This window comes from Cetorhinus maximus, chromosome 1 (assembly GCF_964194155.1).
Source record: "Cetorhinus maximus chromosome 1, sCetMax3.hap1.1, whole genome shotgun sequence".
NCBI lineage: Eukaryota > Metazoa > Chordata > Chondrichthyes > Lamniformes > Cetorhinidae > Cetorhinus > Cetorhinus maximus.
The window spans coordinates 215,082,986-215,095,104 of record NC_135879.1 but is presented as its reverse complement, the minus strand read 5'-3'; the positions used below and the strand labels follow the sequence as shown (position 1 = coordinate 215,095,104).

The 12,119-nt window shown below is 48.0% G+C and overlaps 1 protein-coding gene across 1 annotated transcript in view; it reads right to left on the bottom strand.

Moving 5' to 3' along the window:
- loxhd1a (lipoxygenase homology PLAT domains 1a) overlaps positions 1-12,119 on the bottom strand; it is a 184,336-nt gene that overhangs the window by 8,063 nt on the left and 164,154 nt on the right. The window contains exons 35-37 of the mRNA XM_078539341.1: positions 7,019-7,136; positions 3,740-3,917; positions 1,723-1,908 (exon numbers count right to left, since the gene is read on the bottom strand). Coding sequence (XP_078395467.1) covers positions 1,723-1,908; positions 3,740-3,917; positions 7,019-7,136 — 482 coding nt within the window. The remainder of the gene's footprint in view (positions 1-1,722; positions 1,909-3,739; positions 3,918-7,018; positions 7,137-12,119) is intronic.

Sequence of the window (12,119 nt, the reverse complement as noted above, 5' to 3'; positions counted from 1 at the left end):
AAAACTTGCATTTAGCAACGGCTGATTTTGGTGGAGAATGAGGAAGACTCTGGGGATATAAGGCTGGGAAATGGAGAACCTATGTTCAATCCCCTGGTGCTCTCCCCAGGCCAAGGACGTTAGAGAGATTGTGCAAGGTAATTGGATCTAAAGTAGGTAAAATGTTGAGGAAAAACAGAAGGCTATAAATTGGATTTATATATTGGAACATTTGTTCTTAATTATAATGCAAATATTATACATGTTGGCAGGTAGCAGTCTATATGTTAGCCTATACTGCTTAATCAGAAAAAAATAACAAGACCGCAAAATACGGCACAACTCCAATGCTGTAAAGGCAAAGTGTGTCTGACGAGAAACGTGGTCACTATTCACCACATGAGGTGAGTTCTTAACCTCTTTTGTGGACTTCAAGGGAGCAGGGGAGCAAAAGAAAGCAGAGGTGAGTCATCCCAGGGCTCATCATTGCCATAAGGACACTGGCATGTCCTTATGTGATTTGGGGTGTGGGAGCGGGGGAGGCGGGTTCAGGACTTACTAAGTACGTAAATCCAAAGGGAACCCACCACTACATAGGAGGAAACTCAGGTATTGCTGCAGCACCAGGAGATACCATAAGGAATCTTGAAGTACCCCCAGTGATTTGACTCAATGATGAAGACTAAGGGCAGAATCTTGTCCTTGTTGGGCGGGCTCGGAGGGGGTGGGTGCGGGTGGTTGGGAAGACAACCGTTGCCCACGATCGAGGCCGGAAGGTGATTTCACGCTGGGTGGGCCAAATAAGGCCCACCCAGCGTGAAACACAAGCAACAGCGCTGCCTGTGCGGGCGGGCGGGGGTAGGAGGGTGATTGGGGCGAGTGGGGTGAGTGGGGCGAGCAGGGCAAGTCCGAACTTCACACGTGCATGCGAGTGAGCGCTTCATAATCTCCCTGAGACACAGAGCTGCCTCAGGGAGATGAAGAGTTTAAAAAAAAAAGAAAGAAATTAAAATGTTATAAAACATGAGCAGGGACATGTTGTGAATTAAATTTTAAATTTTTTACTTTATTTTTATTTGCTTCAGGAAGCCTCTTCCGCCCGTGGATGAGGTTTCCTAAAAAGTGCAAAGGCTGCTTGGCCTTTTCACCTGCCCGCCAATGGTAAGGTTGGATGGGCAGCCAAAAATTCTATTTAATTGATCCTTAAAGGGCCTCAACAGGCCTTCCAATTGTCAGCGGGCGCACTGCCAACTCTGGCGCGTGCCCGCCGAACTAAGTAACACGTGACTGCGTGTTGACGCCGGGACACTCGCTCAATGTCAATGAGCATCATTTTACACTCGAGTTGACTGGGCGTGTGCCCGCCTGCTGAGCTAAGAATTTTGCCCTAGGAGATGGAGACTTAAAAAGGTTAAATCGGTAGAGAGGAAGGGGAGGCTCCTCAGGAAAATTATCACTGCTTTCTGGAAGGTTGGCACCACCCGGAAAATTGCACATACACAGGCTCCCACTTTCCCATCCAAGAGTCAGGGCAACTGCACCGCGATTTTCTGATAAGTTGCCCGAATCAGGCGAGGCCCTTTTGTCAGTACATGGCCTCGGAAAGTCTCACCAACAGTTGTTCCCACTTTCCTGGCATAGGGAGCAACAGGAAAGCCAAATTAGTGAAGAAATAAAGGAGAAAATCAATAAGAAGTAAATTTATGAACAGCTTTTTCATTGCGTCCACAGCATTAAACATACCCTTGTTGTCATGCCATACTCGGACCTTAGCCAGATCTCCCAGGCTCAACATATCCATGAACTTGAAAATGTCTATGGATTTCCGCTCAAACTTGTTGGAATTGTTCGACTGCTTCAGTGCCAGGGTGCCAGTGTCACCGTGCTCTCCGAAGATGATGAGGGATACGTTGGCATCAGTTCCAGCCCCTGGGTTCAACAAATAGCAACATAGTGTAAATACACCCTCTGCCTGTTAACTGAGTACATACAGAACAGTCCCTTGCTGTGGGATGAAGACTGTGTGCCACAGATTTAAACTAATTGGCAAAAGAAGCAAAAGCCACAGGAGGAAAAACCTTTTCACGCAGCGAGTGGGTAAGGCCTGGAATGCACTGCCTGAGAGTGTGGTGGAGGCAGGTTCAATTGAAACATTCAAAAGGGAACTAGGCTGTTACCTGAAGAAGAAGAATGTGCAGGGTTATGGGAAGAAGGGTCGGGAATGGCACCAGGTGAATTGCTCATTAGGAGAACCAGTGCAGACATGATGGGCTGAATGGCCTCCTTCTGCGCTGTGACAATTCTGTGATTCTGCGACTTTCACAACTGAGATATGACCTTACGAAAATATTTTGTATGAAATTGTATATTATGAAATGTTTGTAAACCAACAAAAAAAAGGTCAAGAATCCACCTTTGCATATAAGGTCATTCAGCACAGAGGAATACCAGCCCTCTCATTCCAAGCATGTGCAATATAATTGAGCAAGGCAAAGCTGCAGGGTTCCTCAGCTCCTCTCTCTCACTTAATAAGAAGGAAATTTGACAGGCTTTCCCTGGAAAGAGTTGCCTAGCAAAGCATCTTGCTTAAATGCTGCAATGTGCAGCACTATAAAGCAGAGGTGATGCAGATTCATGTTGTCAATCTGATAGATGACTCAAGTCAGCTACCTTGGGCTGAACGTTATGCTAGTGGGATTTTACGGTCCTGACGTAGTCAATGGAGTTTAGAATGGCTCGCCTCATTTTACGGCCCCTTCCCCGCCCCGATGGTTGCCGTAAAATTCCAGCCCTTTTGTGGGAAAGTCCCGGGCAGTGACAACAGAGGGGTGGGGAGGGGGTAAGGGGAGGTGATTTTTAAAAGGTCAGTGTCAAAATGAAATGAGGACACGCTTGCTTAATACATGCAAATAAGGGCTCTGCATTTGTTTAAGGACCCAGATATAATTTTCAACAGCTCTAGCATCTTGTTCATCAGCCCTACAAAAGGCACACAATTCACAGATGGACACGGTTGGGAAGGCGCCATTTCCAGAATTATTTAATGGAATCATAGGCTTCTCTCAGGTAATTCACTGGTTTCTTCATTTTTGACCTCTAGAGCATGGTGCTTTGGCTTTTGTTTTTGCTGTGTTCTCTGCTGGAGGTGACATCAAACTTTTCAAAATGTTATCCAACTGAGTCGACACTGGAGCTTAGATTGGCATGTCATGGTGACTGGAGGGAGGGGGGGAGGGGAGGTGTGCGCCAACAGAAGCAGGCCAGGGTTTAGAGACCTGCAGCTGCACAGTAAAGAGGCCGAAGAATGGAGCCTTTTGGTGGGTATACCCTGTCCGGTGTACCAAGAACTTTATGCTTGCAGTGCAGTGGGGAGCAGTGTGAGGGGAAAGCTCTACATTTTATTGACTTCAACCTTATCGCTTGCCAAGGTGGAATTTGAGTCCTAACCTCTGAGTTGCAACTTTACATGTCTTATACAGACATCCAGGAATGAGTTCAGGCTGGAATTTTATTGAAGAGTCCAGGTGATTTACATATGTACAGATCTCCGGGCTGGGATTTCTGGCCCTGGCGCAGTGGGTCTCACCGCGGTGGACGCAGCGAGCCAGTCAAAAGTCCATTGACTTCGAGGGGGCCGCAAAATCCTGCCTGGTATCTTCCAATTTCCTTCACCCTATGACAAAAATTGAGCTGTCATTGGTGACCACGAGATGTTTTGTACTGAGTTTACTGAAACTCAGCAGACTGTACTCTTACCAACCTGAAATGTCACTGGTTTTGACAGTGATGACGTAGGTTGTTTTCTCCATCATCTCCTCATCGTCGATCACCGCTGCCAGCTCACAGATGGTTGACCTCTTGGTGCCCCGTGTTTTCGAGAGCCAGTCATTGTAGGTGAATGTGGTCACTTCCTTGGTGGACTGGTTCAGCATGATAACCTAAAAGAAGGAAAAGAATCCTTGCATCTGGACTGAAAAAAATCAGGGGCTGCTTCCTTCCAAACTCCTTGAAGACATTATCATTACTTAACCATACGCTCTCTTCTCACCGCTCCCAGATCAAGTTCCTGCAATCCAATTTCCATTCCTCCACTACTCCAAGAAAGGTCAGCAATGGACTCATACTCTTAGAAAAATGGACACTCTGCCTCTCTGAAATTCTCTGCTGCCTTGTTTACTGCTAATTATTCCAATCTTTTCAACTGTCTCTCTTAAAGTCCTTTCCTGCTGCATTGTGATTCTATTTACACCTCACAGAATCACAGAGTGCAGAAGAGGCCCTTCGGCCCATCGAGTCTGCACCGACCTGTGTCAATGTGCCGAAGTAGTCACTTCCAATATGTTGCAGGACTCCATTGTTAGCCCCTTCAAGTTAATCATTTAAGTACTTTACCCATTGGCCCCCTTGGCAGAATCTTATCAGCCAAGCTGAGGTGACTTTGGAGGTGGGAGCGAAGGGAATTTGTGAAAGTTGAGCTTTAGGTTGTCCACCGGACATGTTCCTGCCTCAGACTGATCTTGCTAGGGATGGGATCAGAATGGCAAATAGGGGCAGAATGGTCATGCTGCTGGGATTTTCCTGATGGGGGATGGGCCCCCTTGCTGCTGAGGCCCAAAGCCTGGCAGATGGCTAGTGTGAGAGTTCCTTTAATTGCTCCCCCCTCCTCCCGGAGCTGCGGCTGCCAGAGAAACCATCCTGTGATGTGAGTTCCCCCTCCACAGTCATAGTCATGCAATTGTGGCTACACTTAATTTTTACCGATTTTAAAATTCATCAAAGGGCAACTCCATCTTGAGGAGCCCTGCAGAGTCTGCCCTCAATTCCTAATTGGACAGGGTTTCCGGAGGTGGCCTTTCAATTGGTCACTTTCAGGTAGATTGTGCAGGCGGACTGGACGCAGAGACCAGGACCTGCATATAGTCCTGAAGCCCAAGAATCTCTAAAGTTGTAAGATCCTATCCTTTGTGTCAACTTCCAAATGGTTTTAAACTGTACCCACTCCACCTCTCCAGTGACATGGCCATTGTTAAACTTTTTCACATTAAATGGGAAATGTAAAAAATCCTTTCAACTCAGCAACAGTAAAACCAAACCCATCCATTTTGCCTCCAACCTGCACCTTATAGTCTTCAGTCCAACTCCATAACAGGCCTCTAGCATTCAGTTTGTATCCCACATTCAGCCTGTCCCAAAACAATATTTTTTTTTACCTCCGGGACATTGGTCTCTTGAACTGCAAACTTCCCTTATCAATGATGAAGCCTTAATCCTCAGCATTATCACTTTTAGGACTAGTTTGTCCTTGTAAGTCTCCCTACTGCCAACTAATGAAAACTTTAGTGAGTCCAGCATCCATAGTCTATGTCCTCATCCACACAAAGACCTATATATCTATCATTCCTGCCCTGACCAAGCTCCATAAAATTCTTGACAAGATTCTTGTTTTCAAATCTGTCTATGACTTTGACTATATCTGTTTGGGTTTTGGAAATGCAATGCTGTACTGACTAACTGGCTTGCCATAGTCATGTGACTCTGCCATGAGGCACGCTGCCTTAGGTCAGTTTTTTTATAAAAGCTCTCATTGAGTACACAATAAAGAAGTACAGCTGTTCTCATACATGAAACAATATCCATTCAATCTTTTCCAATCACTTGCTTGCAATTACTTCTCATCTAACTTTGGATCATATCGGATGTTTCATGGTTTCTTCTTTTTACCATCAGAGGGAGTCATTCAATCAATTCTCTGTAATATTTAGTCTTGCTCAGCTGCCTTTGAAAACTTATTAAAAAAAACCTGATGGTCAGGATTAGGCTTAGCAGTGATGCCCTTTTTGTTTAACTGGTCTGTGTCATTGCCCAAGCACAGACAGAGGGAACAGCCCTCTTCACAATGTTCAGGGTGCCTCAGCACTGCGCCACAGCATAATTTCAGGAAAGAAGTTCTTTCTTGTCTGGAAATGGTTTACAACCTCATGTTGTGATACAGTTCAACAAGTACGGAGTGTCCTGTGGTTATCTTGTCCAAGTCACTATTGTTTGTCTATGAGGTTTGACAATGACTGTCAGCAGGCTGCACGCAATCCTTTCCCCATTTGACATGCATGGTTGTTAACTTCCTGAATTTGATCAGAATGAATACCTGGCTGAGATTTCCTTGCCTAATCCAATGTGCTGGAATTGCAGGACTCCAATCGCTGCTGTGGCTGAGATCAAATGGATCAAACCTGGACCTTCTCGATCCATAATGAAAATGTTTTGGAAAAGTTACAGTAAATTGTAAAGGTTACATTAAACATTACCCACCCATCCGCTCTTGCTACACTTCATCACACTGAGCATGGTATCACCAGACATCGACCCATATTGCACTCAGCAAACTAACTTTCAAATCTGCAAGTCACTGAAATGAAAACTGTTGGTCATCAATCCATCCTCAGAAATGCCCCCTTGACCCACTCTTTCCTCCAGAATTATCTGATCACCTCCCCCAGACACCCGCTCTGCAAGGACCTCAAAGGCATTGTCTCCCTCCAGCCCTATGAAATCTATCCCAAAATCCCCTGTTCAAATGCATTCAGTCCACCGAGCTCATAGCACCCTGGTCAAAGTCAACAAAGTGATTGTGACTATGTGATCAAGCCATGAGAGCACAGGAACAGGAGTAGGCCGATCAGCCCTGTTTTCCCATTCAATTAGATCATGGATAATCATTATCTTAACTCCATCTATCCACCTTGGCAACCCTTAATACCTTTGCCTAACAAAAAATCTAGCAATCTGTTTTGAAAATTTCAACTGACCTCAACAGCTGGAGTTCTAGATCTTCACTACGCTTTGGGTGAAGAAGTGCTTTCTGACCTCTTCCCTGAATGGCCTGGCTGCAATTTTAAGCTTATGCCCACTTGATCGGAACTTGTCCGCCAGAGGAAATAGCATCTCTCTATAATCTCCTATCAATTCCCAGCATGATCCCACCTTCCTTTCCTGCTGCCTTCTCTTCAGTTCTGGACTAAAATTGTGACCTCAGCATTACCTTATCCAGGAACCAGTCAGGGCGACATCCTTTGGTGTCAGTGCGAATCCTCATTTTCCTGAGAGGAGCAATATCTGCAAGCACCAGGTTGAAGGTGTCCTCTTGGCCTCTTTCAAATCTGGAAAGTAAAAGCATCGTGCATCACGGATCAATACAAGAAGCAACAATAATAACAGCAAGGATTAATAATCGCACTGACATGAGCTATTGAAGTTGGCTAGAAGATAATCTTTCATCTGGATGTGGCAGGAGGATGTCTCCTGAGATCTGGGGCTGAACACTCCTGCCCAAAATCCTGTGGAATAGCAGTAGAAATGACAAGAAAATGGAGCGGGGAGGCATGCTGATACCTCCCTGCCCTATCCACAACATTGTTACTCACTCTCCTGCTGGGATAGCCGCTGATCCCCCCTTTCCCAACTACCATATGTAACTTCCATGGAGGCTTGAGAGAGGGCAGAGCCCAGCCTCTCACCCCATTTCCATGCTGCCCCTGCAATTGCCACTCCCTGAATACACATGGAGAAAGGTGGTGGTAGACTGGGGTAGCTGTGCAATTGCCAACAATGTACAGCAAAGAGGGCTGAACAGAAGTCTGCTCTCTCTCATATTTGGCCTACACTCAGTCACCTGTGTCTTCCTTGGGCCCTGCTAAGGCCTATCAGGTGGTCGACCTGCCGTCTTTAGGGCTCTTCTGCCTTTCAAGTTCTATTGCCACCTTTTGTCTACACTACAGCTTTGCCTACAGTTGCATCCGACCGGCAGCCTCCCTCAATCTTGGTTGCACTCTCATTGGGAGTCCAGCGTACATGGGGTGTGAACTTTGAGAAGAAAATTTGATAAAGGTGTGATGGTGCTAGAGGGGAGGCTGGACAACACCTCTTCAAGGAAAAGCCACTGGACTCAGTTGTCCAACTCCATGCTGTTCATGCTTTTCCATGAGTGGTGCTGGAGAGCTCCAAAGACAGGGCAAGTTGTGCATGTGAAGGTGCCCGAACTGTACCAGTGCAGACACGTATCTCCACCAAACTGACAATAACAGATAATAAAATCACAGAAACATAGACACAGATAAGGGTCATTTCAATCCATTGTGTTCCGGGGCATCCTGACAGAGTCTATGGGCGGAATCGGCCCAAATTTGCACCAAGTGCGGTAGTGGGTGGGAAATGGACCCGCCCTCAACAAAGTGGTACATGAGTCGGAGGAGTGCGTCTGCCTGCTCTCTGATGAAGTGGTGCCCACATGTGCACATATGGAGGTCTCCATGGGGAGGATAGCAGACGCCATGGAGACCCTGGTCCAGCAGAACGCAGAGATGCGCGTAGACCTGCGCATCCATTGCGGTAGCCATGGGTGAATTCCTGCAGTGGCAGCGTGAGAGGGAGACGGGGCACATTGATGTCCTTCCAGGTGCTCCTTCCCCTCAAGGATTCAGGTTGGGGCCCTCAGGCACCTGAAGAGAGGAGGAGTGGCAGTTGGACACCCCTGGGTCATCCACTCAGGAATCTCAGAGGTTGTCTGCTCTCTCTGAGTCTCCTTTGTCTATGATCCCCCTCAACCTCAACCTCATCCTCTGTCACTGCAGAGGGAGCAGCTGGCCCAGGAGGATAGCCAAAACAAGCCGGGGCCCTCAAGGCCTCAGCTCCCCAGAGGACATACGCCAGTTATCAGAGGCAACAGGGCCAACCATTGCACAGGCTGTCTCCACCCCTGCTGCGGATGTCAGGGCAGCACCTAGAAGAAGTGGTAGGCCTAGAATAGATAAGATTTTCTGGTCACAGTTGGTTGCACAGGTGAACACATTCTGTCACTTTATAATCTGAAAATGTGTTCACTTTCACTGAATAATGTGTAATGGCCTTTCAGGCTTCGTGAGTTGTCCTCCTGCATCCTCCACCCCCTCTTCTAGCAGTTCAGCTGCACGCAGCCAGACCACGAGTGATTCTGGAGGGAGGAGTTTGTGTGTGGCAGGGCCTTTCAGAGCCTCATGCAAGCAGGGCCTTTCAGAGCCTCATGCACGCAGGTCCTTCCTCCATCACACTCATCTCACTGTCCCGAGCATTTTCAATGCTGCCTGCTGGGATTCTCTTTCGGTTGTCCATCTGAGCTGACCTGTCTCTCCGTCCACCCACTGATCCCACTCCCATGCTGCACCTGTGCCTGTCCAACACGGGGCTCCGCTCACTTTCAGTTTGAGAAAAATGGTAGTTGTCACAGTGCTGCTCAGCTCCCCCGTCCTTTCCCCTCCCCCAGTCACCGATGTCCTTTCCCCCATCACTGTCGATCCCCCTGGCATCACCTTCCACCTCCCCACCGTCACCTACCAACCAGAACCCTTTTCTTTCCAGGATGTCCAGGTGAATGTGCACATTCCCTATCTTCCGGAGAATCCCACCCCATCCACATTAACCTCCCCGACCTCCTCAGCACCACCCCCAGGGCCCATGTCTGCCTCCTAATCCCCACCAACCACCCTTGCCGTCCCTTCTACCACTACTGTCGCACCCTCACCCTCCCACCCTTCCGGCTCACTCTACTGCCTCTCATACTCACCACTACCTCCTACCACACCCGCCCTCAGTTCGCTCCCCAGGAAGCGGTCATCAACTCTGCAGACCCTTCACCTGGACATCCCCCCCTTACATCCTCCTCCACCCTTACTCCTTTCCCCTTCTGAAATCCTTCCTCCCCCCGGACTCCTTCCATCCCCGAAGTCCTTCCTCGCCCCAAACTCCTTCCCCCCATGAACATCTTCCTCCCTGTGAACTCCTTCCCCCTTCTGAACTCCTTCCCCCTCCAAACTCTTTCCCTTACACCTTCCTCCCACCCTACACCTACCTCCCCACTTGCCGCATTCTCCCTGTGACACCCGCCTCCTCCCTCCCAACCTCAACCCTCAGGCATCTTCTTTCCACCCCCTACAACCTCACCCCCGGAACCATCGTCTCCCCCCTCCCAACCCCAGCCCTCCGGTATACCTTCCTCTCCCAGTCAAACCTAGACCTTCCTCTCTCACTCACAGCTGGACCTTCCCCACCCCACCCCCCCTCTGGCACCGATCATTCGCAGCAGCCCATGGCCAAGACCATGATGTTCCGAAGCAGACCCTACACATCAACGGAGACCCCCCACCTTCCGTGAACTACTTCGCGGTGGAGCTACGTCCATGAGAATCTCCCCAGCATGTGATGCGTGTGTTCCTCCAGGGTCCGGTAGCTGTAGGGCTCTAGCATCTTCTTCTCCTCAGATGCCTGCTTATCTGAGCAAGACCCTAAGGGTGAGTCCCGAGTTCTGCACGTCACGCTTGTCCAGACATGTTCTGGGCCAGCATGTTTTCCCGCTGGCTTAACGGTAAACCTGGTGTGGGGGGACGATTCCAGTCGGGCCTTGCTTGGCATCCCATTAGCAGGATGCAAAGCAGGTTCAAGCCAGATGCCAGCAGGATTGGCGCCCTGCCATGTCGGACACCATCGGATGATCTCTGCTGCGCTTTCACGCCGGCGTGAAACTGATTTTGGCCTTCTCGCCATATTTCCACCTTGCCCGTCATGACACCTGACGCCAACGGGGCTGGAAAATTCCGGCCTATTTCACTAACATACTCCAGAGCCATCCTGACACATCTTAGGAACATAGGGAAATAGGAGCAGGAAGTAGGCCATTCGGCCTAGCCTGCTCCACTATTCAAACACATCATGGCTAATCATTCAAAAACAGAGTTACCTGGAAAAACTCAGCAGGTCTGGCAGCATCAGCGGAGAAGAAAAGAGTTGACGTTTCGAGTCCTCATCAACTCTTTTCTTCTCCGCCGATGCTGCCAGACCTGCTGAGTTTTTCCAGGTAATTCTGTTTTTGTTTTGGATTTCCAGCATCCGCAGTAGTTTTTTGTTTTTATGGCTAATCATTCACCTCTTAGTATCCCGAAATCTATTGATTTCTGTCTTGAACATTCTCAGTGACTGAGCCTCCACAGCCCTCTGAGTTAGAGAATTCCAAAGATTCACCACTCTCTGAGTAAAGAAATTCCTCCTCACCTAAGTCTTAAAATGGCTTTCCCCTTATTCTGAGACTGTGTCCCCCAGTGCTAGACACATCTTATCCAAATCTACCCTGGCACAGTCTGTAAGAATTTTGTATGTTTCAATGAGATCACCTCTCATTCTTTGAAACTCTAGACAACAGTTTCCTCAGTCTCTCCTCATAAGACAATTCCGTCATCCCAGAGATTAGTCTGGTGAACCTCCGGTGCACTCCCTCTTTGGCAAGTATATTTTTCCTTAGATAAGGAGACCAAAGCTGTACACAAAAGTCCAGGTGTGGTCTCACCAAGGCTCTATACAACTGCAGCAAGACGTTTGCATCCTGTACTCAAATCCTCTTGCAATCAACGCCAATATACCATTTGCCTTCCTAATTGCTTGCTGCACCTGCATGTTAGCTTTCAGTGATTTATGAACAAGGACACCCAGGTCCCTTTGGGCATCAACACTTCCCAACCTCTCACATTTAAGAAATATTCTGCCTTTCTGTTTTTTTCTACCAAAGTGGAGAACTTCACACTTATCCACACAATATTCCATCTGCCATGTTCGTGCCCAGTCACTTTAGTCTGTCCAAATCCCCTTGAAGCCTCCTTTCACCCCCCTCACAACTTACATTCCCACCTAGTTTTATGTCATCAAAAAAGTTGGAAATGTTACAATCGGTCCCCACATCCAAATCATTGATATAGATTGTGAACATCTGTGGCCTTGAGGTATCCTATGAGTAATACTGACAATGATCTGTTTATTCCTACTCTCTTGGCGGTATATTTTGGTCCTACCACCGGCGGGATTTACTGGTGACGTTGAAGTCAATGGACTTTTGGCTGGTTCATCGGGTGGGACCTGCTGCGGCAGGGCCGGAAAATCCTGGCCTCTGTTTTCCGTCTGTTAACCCATTCTCAATCCATCCCAGTATATTACCCGCAATCCCATGTGCTCTATTGTTCTTTACTAACCTCCTTATCGAAAGCCATACATGATTTCCCTTTCATAAATCCATGTTGACTCTGCCCATTCCTACCATTATTTTCTACGTGTCCAGTTATCACATC